A 23,169-nucleotide genomic window follows, 5' to 3' on the forward strand; every position below is an offset into this window, starting at 1 on the left:
AAAAGGTAAAACCAAGCAGGCTGCTGCTTATCACGTGAATACTTGCATGTATACTGGCATGTCAGGTGTCATATTGGTAGTCACCCATTGGAATTTCCTCTGATCTGATGAAGCTTTAGCTTTTTGTCTCTTGCAGTGCAGGTAACATCTGGAATCCCTTTTCTGAAAGGGATGAAAGCCATCCTTGTGATATCTGGCCACAGTCCATGTTTGTGTCCACATTGGTAAGACAGCTAGAAATAAAGGATGAGTATTATGTACTTTAGTGGGTCTGTTCCAGAAACAATCCAGCTAGCATTGAATATGTATATTACTGTTGAGTTATTTAGGGTAATACATATAACAGATGTTTTAGAAAAAAGTACCTTCAGATTATTTTTGTAATGCTGTGAATATTAACTCCTGATGTCTTGATGCTTATGTGGGACAAAAATGAAAGAATGGTGTTATATCTCTTACAGATACATAGTTAAAATGCATAACTAAATACATAAGCAAAATATCCCTAATCATCAGAGTGCTTTCTCCATTTGTGTTATAAGTTTTCAGTTTTAGTCACATTATTTATGCAACCACCCAATTTTATATGCAGATCATTCTGAGACATTCACTTATTGTATTATTATAAAACCCTGTCATATTCTCTTCTGTTGCATTTCAGTTCAATGTTCATGACTATGTGTTTTATGTCCTACTTTAGAGTATTTTGACTGCTTTATCCCAAGGAGAGTGCCACAGTGTCATTAAGGATCTCATGGACAGTAAGTCTGTAAGTACTTTATAAACTTAAAGTTCCAAATGTGTATCAGGATTAAATAAATATATAGGAATGATTTTTGAAAACAAGTGTAAAGTAGTAAGGCCGCGGTGGTGCAGCGGTTAACGTTGCTGCCTCACAGCAAGAGGTTCTCTGGTTCGATCCTCAGCTAGTGTGCCTTCTATGTGGAGTCTGCATGTCCTCCTTGTGGTTGTGTGGGTTTCCTCTGGGTGCTCCGGTTTCCTCCCACATCCAAGAGATATGCTGTAGGTGGATTGGATACTCTAAATTGGCCTTAGGCATGAATGTGTGCATGTGTGTGCCTTCCGTGGAATGTTGGGCACCAGGCTGACAATTTGACACTGTAAAACTCCACTGCCAATCATGAGTGGACACATGATCTGCTGTGGTGATCCCTAACCAGGCAGGAAAAAGCTGAATGAAGAAGAGTTTAAAGTAATAAGGCCTTGTGTTTCAAGCACAAATTGGTAGGAACCAGGATCCTTGCTGTAAGTCAGGAACATATTCAAATTGATCTCTACCCCCCAGTTGTTTTATTTGATTGGCATTATTGCATGCATAGGCAAACAGGATATCATTATTTCTTTTTGTTGATGAAAGACATTTCCTGAACTTACATGTGGGATCCATAAGAGAAAAAAGACAATGAAGCTACAGGAGAAGGTAAGCCTGTGCATCAGGGTAAAATGCTGGAAACACAAGTGGAGGGGAGGTGGTAGAGAAGTATAAGAGGCACACTACAAGAATGGAAGCTGAAAGGCAACAAAGAAGGTGAGGATTGCAAGGGTGCAAGATGAAAGAGAGTCGCAGAATGGAGTCAAAGTTGGGAACAAAGGCTTGTATAGGTATATACCTGAAAGATGGAACAGAGTTACATACCTGACCATGCTGAGTAAAGATGGAAAGGAGATCATGGAAGACTGAAAAAGCAGAGATTGAATGAATACTTTGTTTCAGTCTTTAGGAAGGAAATTAAGGGGGAACAGTGCTATGAGGGAAGTGGAGAAGAATAGAAAAAGTAGTGGAGAAACACCAGGCTAGTGAGGGATGATGCTGAGAGGGAACATATTTCCATAAGAGATAATAAGCTACACAGACCAGATGGGCTGTCTTCCATGGTCCTAAGGAATCTATTCAGTGGCGTGTGGCCAAGATGGTGACAGGTTAGCAGCATAATTCTTCTGCTCTGCTATTTGAAATATATTTCTGACAGGAAATTTTAATTTTAAGTCTTTCAAAATACCGTTTTGTATGGGACTAATATGGTAACATTACATTGAAGTTTTTTTTAAATATTAGATATTAATATTTTCTTGTCAGTATCATAACAGAAAGGTTCTTATCTGTTTTTGAAATGAGTCATACACAATCTAATTTACAGGACTCATCATTAAAAAAAAGAATTGCAGTCAGTTCTGACAAACATGCAAGAAATTTCATTAAAATGGATAAAATGGACAACAAACTAGATAATTTTAAAGAAAAATGTTCTAAACAAATGGAACAGTTCCAAGAGATAATAAAACAACAGAAAACTCAAATCTTTGGAATGAAAGAAGCCTTGAATGATATAGATGGCAGAATGTCAGAAGGAGAATATAACACTTTCTTCTAAAACAGAGCAATTTATTACTGAATAAAATCAATGATCTTGAAAACAGATGAAGAAATAACATTCATATATATGGTTTACCAGACAAAATAGAATGTGATAGCATGGTAAACTTCCTTACATATTGGCTTCCAAAAACTTTAAACTTACAAGAATCCATGTCATTTGGAATTGAAAGAACTCACAGATCTTTAGTCGTTCCTTCTTCAAAGAAAAACTCTCCTCCAAGATCCACAATTGTTAGATTCTTCTCTAGTCAAGACAATAAATTGATATTAAAGACAGCATGGACTAACTCTCTGATTAGAATAAATGACAATGACTATTCTACAGCAGTAAAGACAAGAAGGGGGGAACTACTACCACTACTGAAAGAATTAAAGAAAAAGATTAAAGTACATTTGTTGTTTCCTGCCAGACTTAAAATATTTCTCCAAGATGATACCAAAGTAATTGAAAGCCTAGAAACATTTATGTCTTTCTTAAAGACAAGTAGAATTCTTGATCATACAGAAGAAATGAACAGGAGTAATAGTTCCTTGAAAAGACATGCAGAAAAAAATTGGCTGGAAGGTTAATGGGAAGAAGAAGAAACTAAAAGATAAATGACTTTTTATTTAATACAAAATGATTCTTTTTTTTATATCAAACTGACAGAATAATTATTGTTACTGTAAGCATTGTCTTATTTAAATCAAACCTGAAGGAAAAGAATTGTGAATACACACAACCATAAGGTAAACATTCTAATTATAAATTTCAATTTATAAAAAATTACTATAATAAATACTTACTAATTGCTAGGTAATAACTTATGTTGATATTTGACATATACCACTTAATCTAAGATGAATGCTTTTAAAATAAACATAAACTCTTTCTTTGCTGAAAAATGATTAATGTTATTAGTAAATATATATATATATATTTTTCAATTAACTTAAACCTGCAGGTAAACAACATACCACCACTTACATTAGTTTAAAATACTTGATTAATGCAATATAGTCATGGCATTAGTTAGAACTTAATTGTTGGGCATATGGTCATTCTTGTTTAGATGTGTATGACTTATCTGCAAAAACGTTCATGCCTCTCTTGATGATGCTTTCTTATTTATTTATCTATTGTCATTTGTTGACTGGGAAAGTCTGACTGGGACAGGAGACCATTTTCAGTGAAGGCCTGGGGAGAAAAGCTTCACATCCACAAACACATTATGACTGCATAGTATTTTACAAGAATTTACAGAAATTACAGTACAATACAGTACAATGTAACAAAATGAGAAACAGACTAAAAAATTGTGGGATGTTATAATATGAGAGAGAAAAGCAGAGTAATTTATAAGATATGTATATATATATATATATATATATATATATATATATATATATATATATATACACACACACACACACACACACACACACACACACACACACACACACACACACACACACACTTTTTTTGTAAATATTGAAATAGGTTGAAAAGAAAGGAAAATATTACTAGAGGGGTAGTGTTAGGTTGAAAGAATTAATAAAGGGAAAGAAAAATCACTGGCGGGTTAGTTTTAAAGGAGTGAGGCATTATAATGATAGTTATGGTTAGAGCGATTTATAGTAAGAACAGAGTTGTTTAAAATAACTTAGAGATCAAAAAGAGTTTCCTACTGGTTTCAATGGGTAAAGATTGGGGTAAGCTAGAGGAAGGCTTAAGGAGAATAGGATGTTTAACTATTTGGATAGATGCAGGGGCAGATTTTAGTATTTAGTAGGTAGTTCTTTAGGGTAACTTTACATTTGTTGTAGCAACTAATGGTGTTTATGCTGGTTGAAAGTGAGTTCCATAGTTTAGTGACAGTGTATGAGTGAAGGCAGTGCCTGGCTCTTTTGTTTGGTACACTAACAGTTATGAGTTGTTTACTTTCAGAGAGAAGGTTTCTGGTGGGGCTATAAGGTATTAAAATTTTCTTAAGGGCAGGGCAGTTGTTTGGATTGTAGGCAATTTTATGTGCTATGGACAGTTGAATGAGGTTAAGGTGATGTGGAAATTGAAGCCAGTTTAATTATTGTAAGGCTTGGCAGTGATGTGAGTGGTATGTGCTGCCTGTGGCAAATTTGGTGAGTTTATGGTAGGAGGACTAGAGCTTATTTTGTGCAGATGAATGCAGGTTAATAAAAATGGGGGCACTGTATAATTGGGAGGGGAGCAAGTAAATGTTGGATGGAGCTTTTTTGGTGGTGCCGTCCATGAAAATGTTTATGTCTGTATAGGGCTCGTAACTTGCAGTGTTTTTTTTAAATGGCCTTACCAATATGGAGGTAGTTTACATAAATATTTAAGGACGTTTAATGCAGATTATATTTCTACAAGAAACATGTTTAGTACAAGAAGATACAGATAGATGTAATACAAATAATTATTCGGCACTTTCTAGTTATCTTTATATACAAAAGAGAACAGGAGTAGCAATTCTATGGAAAAATTCTTTACTAACACCTAGAATGTTAAACACATATAATGACCAGAAAGGTATGCTTTGTCTGGTGACCTTAAAATTGAAAGGAAAGATACATACTTTGATTAATTTTTATTACATTCCAATAATAGGAATAAAAGCTGTTAAACAACAATTTGTTGAGAGATTACAGTTTTCTAAAGGGAGTATTATATTTGCATGCAATTTTAATTGCATATGAGAGATAAGAACACTAATACTATCAATATATATATATATATATATATATATATATATATATTTTTATCACTAAATAAATAAAATAAATATATTGCTCTTGGCATTTTCAAAGGGAGATCCATTGGTCTGACATGCGAGTTAGTTAAGATAATAGTTGCAAACACACTAAGCTAAACAGAGCTCATGCAATATTTAACAGTTCTCTTTTAATTTTACATACTAATTTTTACTTACTTGTTCCCATTGTTGACTCATGACAGTGTTGTTTTTCATTTATTCAATAAGGGGGAGGGATGTGAAGAAAGAACTGAGAAGAAAAGAGGAAAGACGTCTGTATGATATCATTTGAGAAAGGTTAAAGGTCCTATTAAAACTGGAGACTATACTTTTTGTATGGAAACAAGAAGTTTTAATCCACTTTATAAGGCACTAAGCCAAGGAAAAAACAAATATCCTTTACAAATAATACAATTTTAAATAATTTATGAATGAGAAGATTATTGTATTAAGTTAAATAAGAAGAATATTGGTTTTTAATGTTTGCTTAAGAAAAAAGAAACTGCTTTTTTTTAAAGTAGAAAGAATTTTTTCTCTAGTGTTAAAACTATTAGATATTAATTTATGATTAATAGATATTATTAAAGCATGTAAATGAAATGCCGTTAAGAGCCTTCTGTGGGGCAGATTTTCTATTGCTTACATTATCAGTACAGTAGATAAACTAATGAATGATGACATATATTACATTTATATTCTCTGTTTTTCTTATGCTGTGTGTATCTTGGATAATACAATCATTTTACTAGCATATTGTACTAGACTAAACTTTAAGATATAATTAGGATATTGTGCAAGACTCCATTGTATGACATGTAAGACAAGTTCTAGTAAAAAGAAATATATATAAGCTACATTACAGAAGTGATTATTAATACTGGACAGCAAAGATAATTATTCTAAAAACAAACACTGCATGTCTTAAATAAATTTTAATGGTCATAGCTTAATGAATAATGCAAAATATAGGTTATCTAATAAAACAAATATAACCTTATATTTTAAACCCTACATAACTGCTAAATGTTCAAGTTAATTATTCTCAGACTTCAGTTATAGTTAGCAATATTAAGACTAAAATAGTCATAAGGCTAGTGGGAATAACTTGATTTATATTCCATAATATAAATAATATAATTTATAAAATCAATAAGAAAAATATTAAAAAACAAAGATATAAATATGATTAGTCATTTGAGAGATGTTAATTGTGCATTTCAGTTTCATAAATACTGTTACTATATCTTGTTTAGTATACATATTTGTATAACCATCGAAATATGTCTATCTACTATTTTAACAACTGAGTTACTATGTTTAAAGTGCAAATACAGAGTCTATTTCTTTACCATTTATTTTCTAGTAATAGTGCACATATGAAATATGAGCTTTATGAAATCATAATATAATGTGCTTGCTTTAACTTCTTTGCTTGAATTACATGTATTAAATCCATTCTATATTAATTTATTTATTTTTATTTTATTTTACATTTGTTGACCAGGCTAGTCCAGCTGGATATATGTCCATTTTCAGTGGAGGCCCGGGGAGAAAAGCTCCACAAACAACAACCAAATAGGACAAGACAATGATATTTACAATAGAAATTGGTACATTACAAAACTTTATAACATATTACATATCTAGGATTTTATATTCTGTATTCCAATAGGGGAAAACCTGATGTAAAATTAACCTAGATACAACAGTAGTTTGAATTAATAATGGAAATTATATCTAAGATATACTACAGATACTAAAGTCACACAAAATATCAACACTAGGGTTAAGATGATAGAGTATACAAAAGCAAAATGCAAGGATACAATTATAGTGTTCAGTCTCACAAGAGTTGTGGTCTTATATGAAAATAGTTAGTCATTCAATAGTATATACATATTTACATGAGGACAAATCCTCAGAATGGTCAAGCACACTGTTATCAGTGAGTAAACACAAGATAATGTTCATAAGAGGCTAGGAATCAAGGGAGTCTAGGAAGGTTAGTCTGGGTTATCACAGGGGCATAGCCAGTGTGATTTGAGGTAGGGTTTGAGCTTGCTTTTAAATAGGTTAACTGAGGATAGTGAGGTTAGTTGACTTGGAAGGCTGTTCCAGGTTTTACCTACTGTATTAGAGAGCAGGGTTTCACCAGCTGAATTGTTGGATTTAGATATTTGTACAAGTAGTTTATTAGATGAGTGTAAGGTTTTGAGATTGTTATAGGGGGATGACTAGAGATGTAAGTATGGGTGTATTTTGAGGTAAGTACAGGATCTTATGGGCCACTATTAGCTGATTGAAAAGTATTAGATTTGGCAACTCTAACCATCCAAGTTGATTCAGGTTGATACAGTGATGAGTTCTATAGAAGGACCCAGCTGCAAATCTGGCAATATTGTTGTAGGAGGATGACAGTTTACTCAGATTACTTCTGCATATTTTGGTATAGATAGGGGAGGCATAGAGCAGGGTAGAGATAAGGTGGGTGCAAGCAATGGTGACTCTGGCTAGTGGAGTTAGAAAGGGTTTGATTCTGTAGAGGGAACCTAGTTTCTTATTTACTGTTTTTATGGTGTTATTAATGTGAGGTTCAAAAGACAAGTTATTATCTATTAGTACTCTGAGTAGTTTGGTGGTTGGTTCAGGAGATCTTATAGTTCCATTATTTGAAGTAATAGTAAAGTTAAGTGGGGAGGTTCTGCGGGTGGGGGTGAATAGTAGCATTTTCGTTTTTTTTGGGGGGTTTAAGATAAGACACCTTTGTAGGAGCCAGTTTTTGGCTGTGCTAAAGGTCTTTTGGGTTAGTGACTGAAGTTCTGATTGGGAAGTAGCAGAGCATATGAGTTTGGAGTCATCTGCGTATTGGATATAGTCAGCTTGTAGAATTACAGAATGGAGGTAATTTGTAAAGATGGAGAAAAGGACCCAATATGGATCCTTGAGGGTCCCCTAGGGCAACTGGGAGGTGGGAAGATAAAGTATTATCCCATAGTACAGCCTGTTGCCTATCATCTAGGTATGATTTGAACCACTGTATAGTAAGGGCATCCAATGACAGGTTTTTGAGTGTGTCTATGAGGAGGTGGTGGTTAACCATGTCAAATGCTTTAGACAGGTCAATAAAAAGGGCTGAGGATACAGTATCATTATTATGATTACTATTAATATGGTTAGTGAAGGATAAGAGAGCAGAGGTGGTGCTATGAAATGGTCTAAAGCCATGTTGACAGGGTGCTAGTAAATTGTGTTCAAGTAGGTAGGTTAACAGTTGTAAATGAATACATTTCTCCATTATTTTTGCCAAAGGAGATAGTATGGCTATGGGCCTCTAATTGGAGAACTCCTTGGAGTTACCACCTTTGTGCAGGGGGATAATGTGAGAGACTTTCCAGATTATGGGGATAGTTCCTTCAGAAATAGTTCTGTTAATGAGGATGGATATGGGGTAGGCTATGACTTTAGCAGCTTTTTGCAGGTATTCTGCAGGTAATAGATCTGCAGAGAGTGTGGTGGATTTAAGTTTCTGGATGAGGTTAAAGATGAGCGATATGGGCACTGGTTGAAAATGAAATAGAGGAGGATTATTGGTAGAGGTTGTGGTAGAGCATGAGATGCTAGGGGATAGCTGGTTGGCTAGGGATTGTATTGTTTCAGTGAAAAATGTGTTAAATGAGTCGGCTATTTGGATGGGATTGTTGTGATCAGAGCCAGAGGGAGTAGGAGTGCATGAGTGTCTGGGGTGTAGGAGGTTATTGATGCCTAGACAGAATTTTTGAGGATTATTTTGGTGGGTTTGTTGAAGCTGGTAGTACTAGTTTCTTTTATCAGATAATATGGCTTTTTTTGTTTAGTTTCTTAGCTGTCTGAATTGTAAGTGATCTGAGGGGCTTTTTGTTGAACGCCATTTGGCCTATAGTTTATTTCTTTGGAGGATTTTTTGTTTGGTAGTTTTGGTGAGCCATGGTGCTAGTTTAGTTCTGATTCTAACTTTGCGTTTGAATTAAAGTATTTAACTGCATTATCTAGTGGGAAGTGTTTCAGGGGTGACCAGTCACAGGCACTTAGTTCAGTTTGAAAGTAAGCAGGATTAAAATTTTTGTTAGTACAAATAGTTCTGCAGATAGTTGAGTTTGGAACTTCAGTTTTATATCTGATTAGATAGGTAAGTAAGTGGTCACTTATGTCCTCTGGGAGGGTGCCTGTTTTATAGTTTTGTTGAGGAGTATTAGTGAGTATCCAGTCAAGGGTACTTGTTTTGTTGTTAAGTTTATTAGTACGGGTAGGGGATGTTATAGTTTGGGTAAATATTAAACCTAAGCTTAATTTATACCTTCCACTCTTCATGGAGTTTAATACTCCTAGTTTGAAAAGTATACCTATCCAAACATATTTTCTAGCATCCAAGATCATAGTCAAACTTTTCTCTCTTACTATTTGAAATTTCATATTAAACAAAAGGTGAGTAGAGGGACATCTCCGTTGCTTATTTTAAAACTGTCTTGCTATGTTAAACCCATTTAACATAGCGAAAACAGTAAAAAAAAAAAGCAACGGAGATCTTGCTTTCTCCGTTGCTTTTGCCCACAGCTCTGATGTATTGCGCAGTACATCAGAACTGCCGCGGATGCCAGACATCTGCGGAAGGGCAGTAAACAGGCATTATACTATGCCATTATTTAAGAAAAGTAATAGTTTCTTTTCTTAAATAATGTCATGGTATAATAGCAATAACCACTTCTGGGTGTGGGTAATGCTGTATTTACCCACGGTTGGCTTTGTTTGGTCCCTTGGGCTTCACCCTCGGGACCAAACCACGCCAACCGTGGGTAAATCCAGCATTACCCACACCCAGGCGTGGGTTATTGCTATAATAGTTTTCACTGGTTGCTAAAAGAATGCTTTTCAAAAAATAAAATTAAACCTATTAGGTCCAATTATATTATTACAATATTAAATACTTTAAATATACATATATATATATATATATATATATATATATATATATATATATATAATATTTAAGAATAAATAGAAAATATGGCTGTTTTTATAATTTCTTATTGCCTTTACACAAGAAAATATTAACACTTTAAATATTTCAAAAATGATAGGATTTAAAGACAAAAGCTTAATATTTTGGCATCAATTGATGAAAAATGAGAAAGTACATTGTAATAATTTTATTATAAATAATTATGATGTAAATGAATACATGTGGATAGATATACAAAACTGTAGACAATCTATCATTAAAGGGATTGAGTTAATGCGTTCAACCATAAAAATACAGTTTCTAAATTTATACAATTTTTAATTAATCTAGTAAGTCATAATGTTGTTGGGAAAGGATATTATTTAAAAATATAAATTAGTTAAAAGTATGAAAGTATATTATAAATATAATTGATGGGGATTATTTCAGATTTCTAAATGAACACTCTCCAAATGGGGAAGAAAAATAATACTGTTGTCTTCTAAACAAACTACTCTTTCATTGCACTGGAGATTATTCTCCACGCAAAATTGAGTTAATGCATAAAACATAATTTGCTTGCTGAAGAAACTAAAAATAAAACCTCATTGGCAACATATGTTTTATGATTGCAAACTGCTTAAGTCATTTTGGGAAACTATAAATTCCTTTTTAGAAGCTATTTTTAATGATACATATCTTCTAACCAAATCTTTAGTGCTATTTAATGCATTAATCTCTACATATGTTGCCAGAATAAAATATCCTCTTCTCTGGAGTCTTTTGAATATAGCTAGTAAAAATAATCACACGTAATTGAAAAGAGTCTGCCCTACTATGAAAGAATTCAAGAACATTGCTAAAAATGCATGTCAACTTGAATTAACTGCAATCAAGACAAGAACAGACATAATTACTTCATATTACAATATTTGGTTGAAATGTAAAGATTTGCTAGAAAAAAAATGGATGATAATATTTAAATAATATGTCAGAAGATGAAATTATTAATAACTTTTATTGTTTGGTAGACACATTTGTTAATAGTTTGTTGAAATTAATTTTTATTTTAATTGTTAAAAATGTTTTAAATTTTAATGTTATAATTTGTTAATCTGATTAAAAAACTGAGCAAAATTGAGGTTTAAAATAGATCACCAACCACTATCAAACTGCTTGAGAATGGGAAGACAGTAATTGTCAGAGCTTTGTATAAGGAGGAATATGAATAACCCAGTGATTCACAAGCCTGTTAGCTTTATGCAAAGATAAGGAAAGGAAAATCTAAAGTGAAAGGATGGTAGTTTTACCAGAAGACAATCATTTTCAGGACAAGGACCAACATGGGTTCAAGTAAAGAAGAAGCAATTAGTTAAACCTGATTCAGTTTTCTGACTAGATTACAAGAGAACCTGAAAAGAAAACAGCAACAGTCATGGCCTACTTGGACTTCTTTATAGCCTTTGACTCAGTCCCGCACAGGTAGCTGCTAGAATAATTGGAGGGATTGTGGTAAGATCAAGACTAGACAAGGGTATCAATGCATGGCTTACTGGTAGCACAGAGACAGAGAGAAACAGTGAATGGAATAAGGAAAATGGCAAGTGAACTATTGCAGGGGTTGGTCATGAATGCACTATTCTTCAGTGTGTTCATTTTAGGCATAGTGAAAGGAATGAAGAATAAAACTCTCTGCTAGAATCATGGCATAAAGACTGGTGCAGTGGTTGCAGACTAGACAAATGTCTAAGTGAGAATTTGGAAAAGCTGACCTAGTGAGCAGAAATGTGTCAGTTGGTGTTCAGTGCAGACAATAATTGCTGGACCTGGGCCACAGTAGCTCTGATGTGATGTATCAACAAGAGATTAATAGAACTGATGTCAAAAGAACAGTAATAGGATCTGGAGTGTTGATCAGACTTGTATTAGAACATCAGGAGCAGAAGGAAAGTGCAATGGTAACAGAAAACAGGATGCTGTGTATCCTTAGGAGGATGGATTCCAGAAGTAAACAGGCAGTGTTCTAACTCTGCTGGGTCATGATCAGGTCATACCTTGAGTAGAGAGTGCAGGTCTGAAGGCCATAAAAGGTGAAGGGCATCATGTTTTTGGAAAGAGTTCAGATTAAAGCCACCAGATAGGTGCATTGGATAGAAGGGAAAGGATATTCATATAAACTAGAAGAGTTATAGCTCTATAGTTATGTAACAGAATATGTGTATAAGGCCTCACCAGAGAGAGACATGTAAAGGGAATGCAATGAACAGAAAGAATGGGGGTAGGGAGTACAGGCAGTAGATTATAGGGACTGGCTACTCCTTGGATCTCCAAAAGTATTTCTTCATGGAGAGAGAGTTTTGGGCATATGGAAAAAACCAGTGCAGTGGATGATGGTGATAGAATCTAGTGAATTATTTAATAAGGCATGGAACAGGTGAAGAAGGAATGATGGGAAAGGCATGGATGGAGGGGAAGTACAATGTTCAAAGCATTTAAACTACAGATTAGTTAAGCCTATTATCTTTTATTATTAAATAAATGTAGTATAATGCAATGATGCGCATGAAATAGTTTAAAGACTTATTATATATTGTCAAGTTATTTCAGGTGACTTGTGTGACAGACAGCAACAGAATGCATTGCTGAAGTCACTAATGAGTCAAATTATTGAGCTATAAAGTAGTGCAATGATCTCACTTGAGTAGGTAGATATGCACACCAGAATTAAGCTGCAGAATATGCTACTTTGATTTTGGTAGATATGCAGAGGTCAGGGTTTAAATTGTTGTCTACCACATTCCCTAGAACTTTAAGGGTGCCTTTTTGTCATCAGATCATTACATTTGTATCCATAATTTATTTCCTTTTTGCTGAATTTTGTGATGCTAAATTTATTGATAATAAAGGTGAATTACTGCTATGCACAGTATTTTTTAAACTCTCTTGAAGAGCTTCTTTTATTTAATTAACTATGTGCCTATCTAGCAAACATCAGCATGTGGGGTTATTCATAGCCAATTTCCAACTTTTATATCTGAAAAAAAATAGACAAAGTGGGTAGTCCATATACAACATAGTACTGATACCTGTGGACAGGGCCAGATTAACAAGGGCACTGATGGAGATGTAGCTCCAGAACTACATGCCTGAAATAGACCCTGTTGTTTCTACTCCTAGTTTACTCTAAAATCTTGTGCTATTGTCACAACAAAGAAATAGGCTCCTTTTATCATTCAACTTCAGGCACATGATGCTCATAACCAGCAATGCCTGCTGGACACTACTGGTTCTTCTGAATCTGCCCCACATCGTGAATTGTACCCTGTCACTTATAGTGTTTCCATATAGAACTGTGTACAGAGTGACATTTAATGCATTTAACTTGTCAGTCATTTACTCATGGAGAATAATGTCAAACGCATTAGTAAGATCAGGGAAAGCAGCATGCACCGTCAGTCTTTTATCAAGTACTGCTCTTAACTCTTCAAAGAATGTCCCAAGAGTCAAAACACACTAGGCCTCATCCCCCTTTGTAACTAAGATGCTCAACAGGAATTGTTAACAATTTTTTTTGAGATTTGTATAGTGATGAACTTTCACAAACAAAGACACACAAGAAATTAAATTAACATCTCCTGAGCAACTTGACAATATAGACTATAGCACTTTTAAACTTCCTTCTTTAGCCTTTGTTACATTAAAGACATAGAAGTTTCAACAGGCTTTACTACATAAAACCCTGGCTTGCTAAATGATAATGAGATGGTGAATTGTGAAGTTCATATTAGGCTAACTGCCCTGAAGGGCCATTTTAAGCCTAGCCAATAACTTGTAGTTAGAATCAAACCTTGTACCTTGTGTGTACGAGGTCAAGACCTTAACCATTATGCCAAATCCACCTCACTCTTCAAAGATATTGGGCAAGTGAAATGAGAACTTCACTGAAAGTAACAATGTTAATTTTCCTTCTACATTCAGTATTTCAAGATAATTAAGCAGAAGTTGTTACCGACTAGAAAAGAAGTGCAGTTAACGCTAAGTTAACTGGAACACAAGCAAACGGCACTCTCAAGCAACAGCAAAAAAAAAATTGAAGAAATGCAGCACAATTTTCATGTGTTGCACTTTCTGTTTTGCCCCTGCAGAGACATACCTTACATTTTTAGAGTTTTAGAGTTTTAAAAAAGAAGGTAGGAATTAATTCCTTCTCTCCCTAACCTGAGAACAAGTCAAACCAAGCAAACATTATAGGGTGCAGCATTAATAAGGCCTATTTTTTAATAGTAACTCTCAAACAACCAGAAACTATAGTTATCTGGCAGTTACCAATCCCCACGGGTGCCAGTTAACTGAGAGTTTACTGTACTACAAAAATATTTTAGTTTCATTCCTTCACAAAGAGAAAAGATGGCCAAAACTTTAATTGCCCTGAAACATTTCACTAGAAAACTGAACCTTTATTCAACCTTTCCCTGAAAAAAACATTGACTCCTGGTTAAAAGAAGCAGCAACTTCTAGCCATCTTTAAATCAGACTATTTCAGCCTTTGAAAAGGCATGTGAAAATTACATTTGGGCAATATTAGACAAAAGCTGCCACTTACAGATATGTTGCCCTCATCCCAGATGAAAATGCTGTACTTATTGGGTTGTCCCACAGCAGTCAGCTGTCTATAAGGAAAGCAGCAAAGGTGGAGGAAGAGTGCTGTTTTACAAGCAGCAAAGATGGAGGAAGAGTGCTGTTTTACAATCAGCAAAGGTGGAGGAAGAGTGCTGTTTTACAAGCAGCAAAGGTGGAGGAAGAGTGCTGTTTTACAAGCAGCAAAGGTTGAGGAAGAGTGCTGTTTTACAAATAGCAAAGGTGGAGGAAGAGTGCTGTTTTACAAACAGCAAAGGTGGAGGAAGAGTGCTGTTTTACAAAACCGGCTATATTTATGAACTGCCATTCATGATTTGTGATGCACAATTTTATGAAGAAGTTGCTTTATTTGATCTTATTCAATATTTTAGTGATGGTATATTATTTGAGCTACTACACAGTAATAACTTAGCTTTGCATCTGCCTGATCTTTTACAGGTAGTCTGATCATTTCTACTCTCTCTGAAATTACAAAAATACCCAAATCTGCTACTAGACTTCCCTTTGGGTCATTAACTTCTGCCACAGATTCTAAAATTGAATCTGTAGCCATCTTGACTGACACACATCTGAACACTGTAGTCTAACTGGGTCTATATTACGTTGTCGAACATTTACATGTTCGAATGTCGACACCATATGATCGAACATGTAAATGTTCGAACATTTCAATGGAGATCTCCTTACAGTGTGGAAATGGAAGTTTTCCATTGTCTGCACTGTGGCCCGATGTCAGAGTTGGTATATTTAAAGAGTGGGGGGTGCAGGGGGGCTTGCCCCCCCCCCGCTTAAACTTTCAGGTTGTTTTTTTCTGTTTTTCTTTTTTGATTTTCGAACATTTAAGAGTTTGAACATAAGGTGTTTGAACTTTTAAAAGTTCGATAATATAGACCCGTCTAACTACGTAATATCATCTGTTTACTACTCCTTTTCACCACTTTCCTATACTTCCACTTTCACCTGTTAATCTAGACAAAAATAGATCAACACACGGGTCCACTTTACATGACTGAAAGCTCATAATACTGAAATTCATTTGACTGAGTCCACAATCCTGAATGTTCAAAATACTAAAAACTCATTTGACTGACTTTCAGAATACTGGAAGCTTACAATGCAATGATAACTGTGATCACTCTGTTTTCCCATGTGAGGGATGTCAGTGATATGGATGGCAGTCTGGCCCAAACTAGTCCAGTCTTCAGAATTATACTGAGACCATTCATAGCTCTCCTGCAGGTGCCTTTGTTTGCAATCCTGATGGAGGAGATGTAAACATAATTTTGTCTCCTCCACACACTACCTCTGTGCTCTGAAAGAAGCACTAACGTCTCCTTATGCAGCCATAATGTCAAGAAAAATGTCAAATAATAGGTACTCAGTTCAAGTCTTGCATATCCCACCTGTTGTACAACTATAGGCATCGATAGCATCGCATTTGTGAGATGCATAGCAAACTCAGAAAATATAGATTATCTATTATTATGGATCACAATGTCAGTTTAAAATGTTAAATATGGCAGTCCTAAATGACATTGTATGCTAATCAGCAACATGCTGTACAGTGACTCCATGTCGAGATGGTTAAAGATTGAATGACACCCCCCCCACACACAAGACTACAGGATGACCACACATGTTCAGTGCTACCTGCAGAGACCCTGGAGTGTGCACAGCATCAAGTAGAAATCTGCATGATGTTTATAAGGTGTGCTCATCATACAAAATGAATGATTCAGAAAGAATAATGAGCCGAGTCCTAATTAACATAGTCATCCTGACCAAACAGATGAATCCACACAATACAAGCATAATGAGAAGCACAGTGCCGCATCACATAACTGAAGAAAACACTGCTAACAGAGATTGATTCCTGACACAGGTGACTCTGCACTGCAGTTTTTTCAGTATAATGTATCTGGCTGTAATAGAAGAGAGCTAATCTTATAGATCCATGCATTTGCTTTTACCTGTTATTGAACTTGTTGTCTGTAAGAGATGTCAGTTTGACATTACTTTTAAATGTGTTGGCCAAAGTGAATGGAGGGGTAGATTGCAAGGGTATTGGACTTAGTAGCCTGCAGGATAGCTAAGCTGGATGATAGTCACTCCCTGAGCTCATATTCAGAGCACTGCTCATTGCTACTTTAGAGTTATATACTTTGCACATATGTCATCAGCCACAATATTAGTTAACAGTACTATTGTAATGGTCATATGTCCTTGGACAGTTGTACTTCTGTGATTGTTTTCTGGAGATATGTGGTCAGTACACCTACATGTGTCACATTTACTTAAAGAAAAGGGATACAGATATCTAGCTGTCAGGCACAAATGCAGCATACAATGTAAGAACGTGAATGTGTCCAAGAAGAAAGCTATAATCAATATTCGCATTTTGTTCTGTGCCTTATCCTATTGGTCTTGCTAAAAAGTATTTCTAACTTAGACAATATATTTGGACCGTCATCTTTCTCAAGAAAAAGCTGATTAATTGGTTTATTGTAGGCCATATCTTAATTGTCCATCGATTCCAAACAGTAGTGGAATAATGTACCAAAAATAACCTACTTGAATTGTACATTTTGGATGACTTATCCAAATGCACTCACCTCTGAAGAGTCATTTAAAAAGAAATGTTCCATTTACCTCAAGTGCACTAATCCAGGAGATTGTTATAGTGATGTAAAGACACAGCCCTCTGCACAAATGTAAGGTGCTTTTGCCTCTCCCCCCCAAAAAAATGGTGAAAAAATTTAATGAGCTTTGGATGATTAAATCAAAAATATTTTTATAGGTACTTTTTCCTGCAGGCCTGTTACAAGCCTCCCCCAATGGTATTATGCCTGTTTTTTCCTTTACAGTAAGGAATTACCCCAGTACAGTACAAAGTTGACAGCCATCTGGAATGACTATTTTACAGGCAGACATGATAGCTGCTTATGCCCTCATTAGCATGCTCATAATAAGGGGATTTTATATAGCCTAACTACACACCTTGGTTGAAGCTCCCTACATCACTGAAAGACTCATAATGCCTAGGCCCATGAATACATATGCCATATACTAATTAATGAAGACTAGCACCAATGCAGTGGATGGTATACTGAAAGCCCTCCCTTGGGATGTCCACTCCTCTTCTGAGGAACTATGACTGTACACAGCCTGCTCTGCCCCTCCCTGTCCCCTCGATATGCATTCCAGTCCTCTCCTGCCAGTCCTGTCAAGTGCCCAAGCCCAAGTGGCACAGACACCAGTCAAACTTGAGTTTCTTGGGCCATATTCATGGCTTTATTCATATATGCTATAGAGCTGCCATATTACAACCAGAAATATCTGATGACTGGAAGATGTTGATTAAACATCCTTTAACACTCCACATGAAGCTAACAATGTTACTGCTTCAAATCACCTCAAGTATGCCTTAAATGAGATGCACCAGGAAAGCAGTCCCAACTCCAGTAAAATACGTAGTTTTGTTGTTTTCACAGGTTGATCTCATCTAATGGATTATCGTAACAAGATTGTTTTCATGATCTGAATCTTAAATGCTAAATGCCATCTTATGGGACTTTGAATTGCTGTCCATTGAGTTCTTTCACCAAAACAAGCTCCAACTCCACAATATCTGGCCTTCCTGCTTCTCAATTAAAGAGTTTTCAAAGAAATCAGTCACACCAGATTCAGTTTATAGTGGATCTGACAACAGCTCATACTATGTTGTCTTCAGGAATAGTCACCAAATGACCTGCCACTTAAGAAATTCTATATCCCTTCTAAGCCATATTTTGTAGTACCTCATTAAATTTAAAATATTAAGCTTATTTATTAATCATGTTCATCTGAAACATATTTTATTGCATAGTTCATAAATGCCATTCTATAGCTAGGAGGTTAATATAGGTCATGTGATGCATCATAATTAATGCAGACACAAGTCTAATGACCCTTTGTTGCATAAACAGGCTAAGAATGTTTTAGAACAGCTCCTGGCTTATCTACCATGTATTATGTAGCTTAGAAATGATAGTTCAGATGTTCAGATGTCACCACAATTTACATTACTTCTCTAATTTAAAAGTTTGATGACTGCTTTATTTTTATATTCTAGATCCAGTTGGTGAAAGGTGCATCTGTGATTGTAAGAATTGCAGATGGAAGACGGGATGAAGAACTCCAAATATTCACCAACAGGGTAATTATCTTTCAGAATACATTTGCCTTATTTCATAAGTTTTAAATTATTATTATTTCAGTAGATAATGTGATATGTCATTGTGTATGATGATTTTTCTGGAATACTTGACCCCCAAGAGTGACTCAATACCTGGGGGATCACACCTCCAGGGATACAAATGGAACTCCTTCTAGCCAAATAATTATTTTGATATAACCATATTCATTTCTCTCCATAACCTGCACCAGTAACACCATCAAAACATACTATGTTTTCTCAATCACCCTGCCACTGAAGATGTAGGGAACCTACTGCCTGATAAATTTAGCTCTGTCTTTACCCCTCTCTCCCCTCCATCTGTCTCTCAAGATATACCTGAAACTGGCTTTCCTCCAGCTGTCACACAAGACCAAGTCATGAAAGTGCTGCCAAAATGAAAAACTATATTGATGGGTCCTGACAGTATCCCTAGATGAATCTTAAATAGCATAAAGCATGATTTAGCCACACCCCTAACAACACTGTTCAATCTCAACCTCCATGCAAGTTTAGTACCAAGAGACTGGAGAACAGCTGCATTCATTCCCCTGCATAAGGGAGGACCTTCCACAGACCCAGGCAATTACAGATCCATAAGTCTGACTAGCCTCATGTGCAAAGCCATGGATGGAATTATTATGGAACTAACCAATCAGAACATAGAAAACATCCAAACACTGGACTCGTCATTTTGGATTCGTCAAGGGCAGGTCATGCTTACTCAATCTGATGGCCTTTTTTGAAAAGGTCAAAAAGCAAAAAAAAAAACAAGACAAACTAGAAAAACAACAAAGGCAAGGGTATAATCCAAAATCCAAACTTTATAAATGTTAGCGCTTTCGGACACTGCCAATACATGACCTTCTTCAGACAAGGAATCATGTCAGAATAGTGAAATATATACTTACTCTCCTAATGACATCATTACACCAATTAAAATCTTAAAGGCACATGTATACAAAATATAAAGTATGCATAATATAGATACAAGTGTAAAAAATCTCAGTTAAAATAATACAGTGGTGTTGTTTGGGAACTATCTCCCCAGAGATTTCTTTTTAAGAACACATTTAATACAACACAAATCATTTAAACCTGGAAAAGCAAAGGCATTGAGTTTCAACTGCCAGTGAAGTTCCTTTTCTTCAAGGTATATTTGCCATGGCCCACCTCGGGGTGTTTGTTTAACTTGTTCAATGATAAAATAATGAAAATAGTGTCCAGGGTTGATGAGCACGTGTTTAGCTAAAGCATTACTCTTATTGTTTTTGGTAATGCTATATTGATGTTCATACATTTGCCCATTTTGTCATTCAAACAAAAAAAGTTAGTCTCAGAAGCAAACTTACAAAAATTACAGCTCCCACATTTCCACATTCCAGCATTATGGGGGGGCTAGTAAATGTTTTACGTTTTTTGTTTGAATGACAAAAATTACAAAATTAAGGGTAAATTTAATTGTAACACCCAAGGGGTTGCTTATGTTGCAAAGTGCCAAATGTGTCCAAGGTTTTATTTTGGTAAAACAGAGAGGCACTTTAAACAGCGAATGTATGAACATCAATATAGCATTACCAAAAACAATGAGAGTAATGCTTTAGCTAAACACGTGCTCATCAACCCTGGACACTATTTTATTATTTTATCATTGAACAAGTTAAACAAACACCCCAAGGTGGGCCATGGCAAATATGTTGTTGTGTCTTTAGGCTTTTCCCGGTTAGGGGTCGCCACAGCGGAACTCCAGTCCGCTAATGATTGGCAATAGATTTTTACGTGCCGAGTTGCCAGCCCTGACGCACAACCTTCAACGAAGGTACGCCCATTCACGCATATCTCCACACAGAAGACGCTCTAGCTGAGAATCGAACAGGACAATGTCTTACTGTGAGGCAACAATGCTACTGCAGCACCACCACCGCAGTACATGGCAAATATACCTTGAAGAAAAGGAACTTCACTGGCAGTTGAGACTCAATGCCTTTGCCTTTCCAGGTTTAAATGATTTTTGTTGTATTAAAAGTGTTCTTAAAAAGAAATCTCTGGGGAGATAGTTTCCAAACAACACCATTGTATTATTTTAACTGAGATTTTTTACACCTGTATCTATATTATGCATACTTTATATTTTGTATACACGTGCCTTTAAGATTTTAACTGGTGTAATGATGTCATTGGGAGATTAAGTATATATTTCACTATTTTAACATGATTCCTTGTCTGAAGAAGGTCACGTATGGGCAGTGTCTGAAAGCGCTAACATTTATAAAGTTTGGATTTTGGATTATAGCCTTGCCTTTGTTGTTTTTCTTTTTTGAAAAGGTCATTAAAGCAATGGATAAAGGCAAAATGTTATACACCATATACCTCAATCTGGCCAAAGCTTTTGGCAAACTTCGACTCTCAGACATAGTAAAAAAGCTAAATAAACTAGGAATAAACCCCTATGTCACCCACTGGAATGCAAACTAGCTCACAGATAGGATGCAGGAAATTAAAATAGGGGAATTTATTTCCACAAACAGATCAGTCACCAGTGGATTCCTCAGGGTCTTGTGCTGATACATCTCCTGTTTGGCATCTACTTTTCTGAAGTAAATGCCAATACAAAATGGCTTTGGCTGACTGAGTTCGTAGATGACTGCAAGCTATGAGCAGTCATTGAATCCTCAAATGACTTAGCCATGCTGCAGGAAGGCCTGTCCCATATAAATAACTGACACGAAAATCATGGACTGAAACTAAATGCTAAAAATGCATTATTGTATCCCTTGGGAAGTTATCTACCCCAGGGATCAACCATCTTGACAATACCCTGCTGGGAGTTGACCCAGTTGTTGTCCATTGTTGTAAAAAAGTCCTTCTATATTGCTCATCTTCTAAACAAAGGGATTATGTCTAGATCTAGGGATGCCAATGTCCCCCCTTTTACTCAACCCTAATTAGGCCAATTATTAAGTATAATTTCTCCTTTGGCATGTATACATCCAGACACATGCAACAACTGGAACCCCTACAGAGATACCTTACTAAAAGGATACAAGGCCTAAACAACATGTCTTATATGGACCGACAGAAAGCCCTGTCGCTGTACTCTGTATCTTACAGACTGCTAAGAGATGACCTATGTCTGGCATACAAAGCATCCTCAGAATCCTTACTGATGGATTACTGCACATCAGCAAGTTAAATGGCATACGAAATACTTGGTATAGGCATCTAATCCTCTTTTGCAACATCAACAGAACAGTTTAGAGGGACAGGTATATCTCACAGAGGATACCACTGCTTTAGAACAGACCCCCTCCCCCCATCTACATTAAAACAAAGTTCAGCCCTGTTCATATTTCAGCACAACTTAAATCTATGGCTGGGAAACAGAGAATTAACCCCAGGACTGCCCCTGTATTAATGGACAGAGATACATCTCCAAAATGCTTCATCCCATGCATGGGTGACCTCCAATTATCTATAGTATAATCCCAGTTATTCTCATTAGGGGTACTATATAATATATAATTATTGACCATGGGATGGGTAAGGCCAATCTATAAACAAATGGCATAGGTTATTTTGAGTACAAAAAGGGAAACTGGTTAGGCTTAAAATGGTCTGCAAGGGCAGCTAGCCTAGTACTTACCCATGAACCTACTAATGGACATAGGCAGCTCCGAGATGCCTTATCTCATGCAATGGTATCATACTTTTCTGTATTTATCTCAAGGCCATCGTTTCAGCATCATTTATTTGTACATATTCATCTTTCTTGTAGGACCTAGCAGCCCTCTACAGAGTTTATGATGGAACCACGTTTGCAATCATCAGCAAATGTGATTAGCCAAAAGCTCTTGACATAAGCTTTGACATCTTAGAAATATATGTCAGATAAGGGTGACCCAAGTGTTACATGCCTCTTGTGTATTCAAATGAGACACTGAGGCACTGGATGGGTTCAAGTCATTTAATGTACATAAATGCATCAGGAGCTGTAATTAAAATATATACTTTGAACTTCGTATGTTTACTGACTCACTCATTACTTCTAACACACTTGCATGTGCATTTCCATTCAAGCTAGCACTCAGTCTGAATGACTATACAAAATGGCACTGATCTTGCATGTGCTCAGTAACTTATATGCACGTGCTATCTAGCTACAGTCACTAACTAGGTACAATATACACACTGA

The 23,169-nt window shown here is 35.7% G+C and overlaps 1 protein-coding gene across 1 annotated transcript in view; it reads left to right on the forward strand.

Moving 5' to 3' along the window:
• The window catches only part of LOC122812829, a 93,149-nt gene that overhangs the window by 14,130 nt on the left and 55,850 nt on the right, over positions 1–23,169 (forward strand). Inside the window, exons 2-3 of the mRNA XM_044084880.1 lie at positions 701–769; positions 18,876–18,959. Coding sequence (XP_043940815.1) covers positions 701–769; positions 18,876–18,959 — 153 coding nt within the window. The remainder of the gene's footprint in view (positions 1–700; positions 770–18,875; positions 18,960–23,169) is intronic.

Source organism: Protopterus annectens, chromosome 10.part0 (assembly GCF_019279795.1).
Source record: "Protopterus annectens isolate FY-2018-M chromosome 10.part0, PAN1.0, whole genome shotgun sequence".
NCBI lineage: Eukaryota > Metazoa > Chordata > Ceratodontiformes > Protopteridae > Protopterus > Protopterus annectens.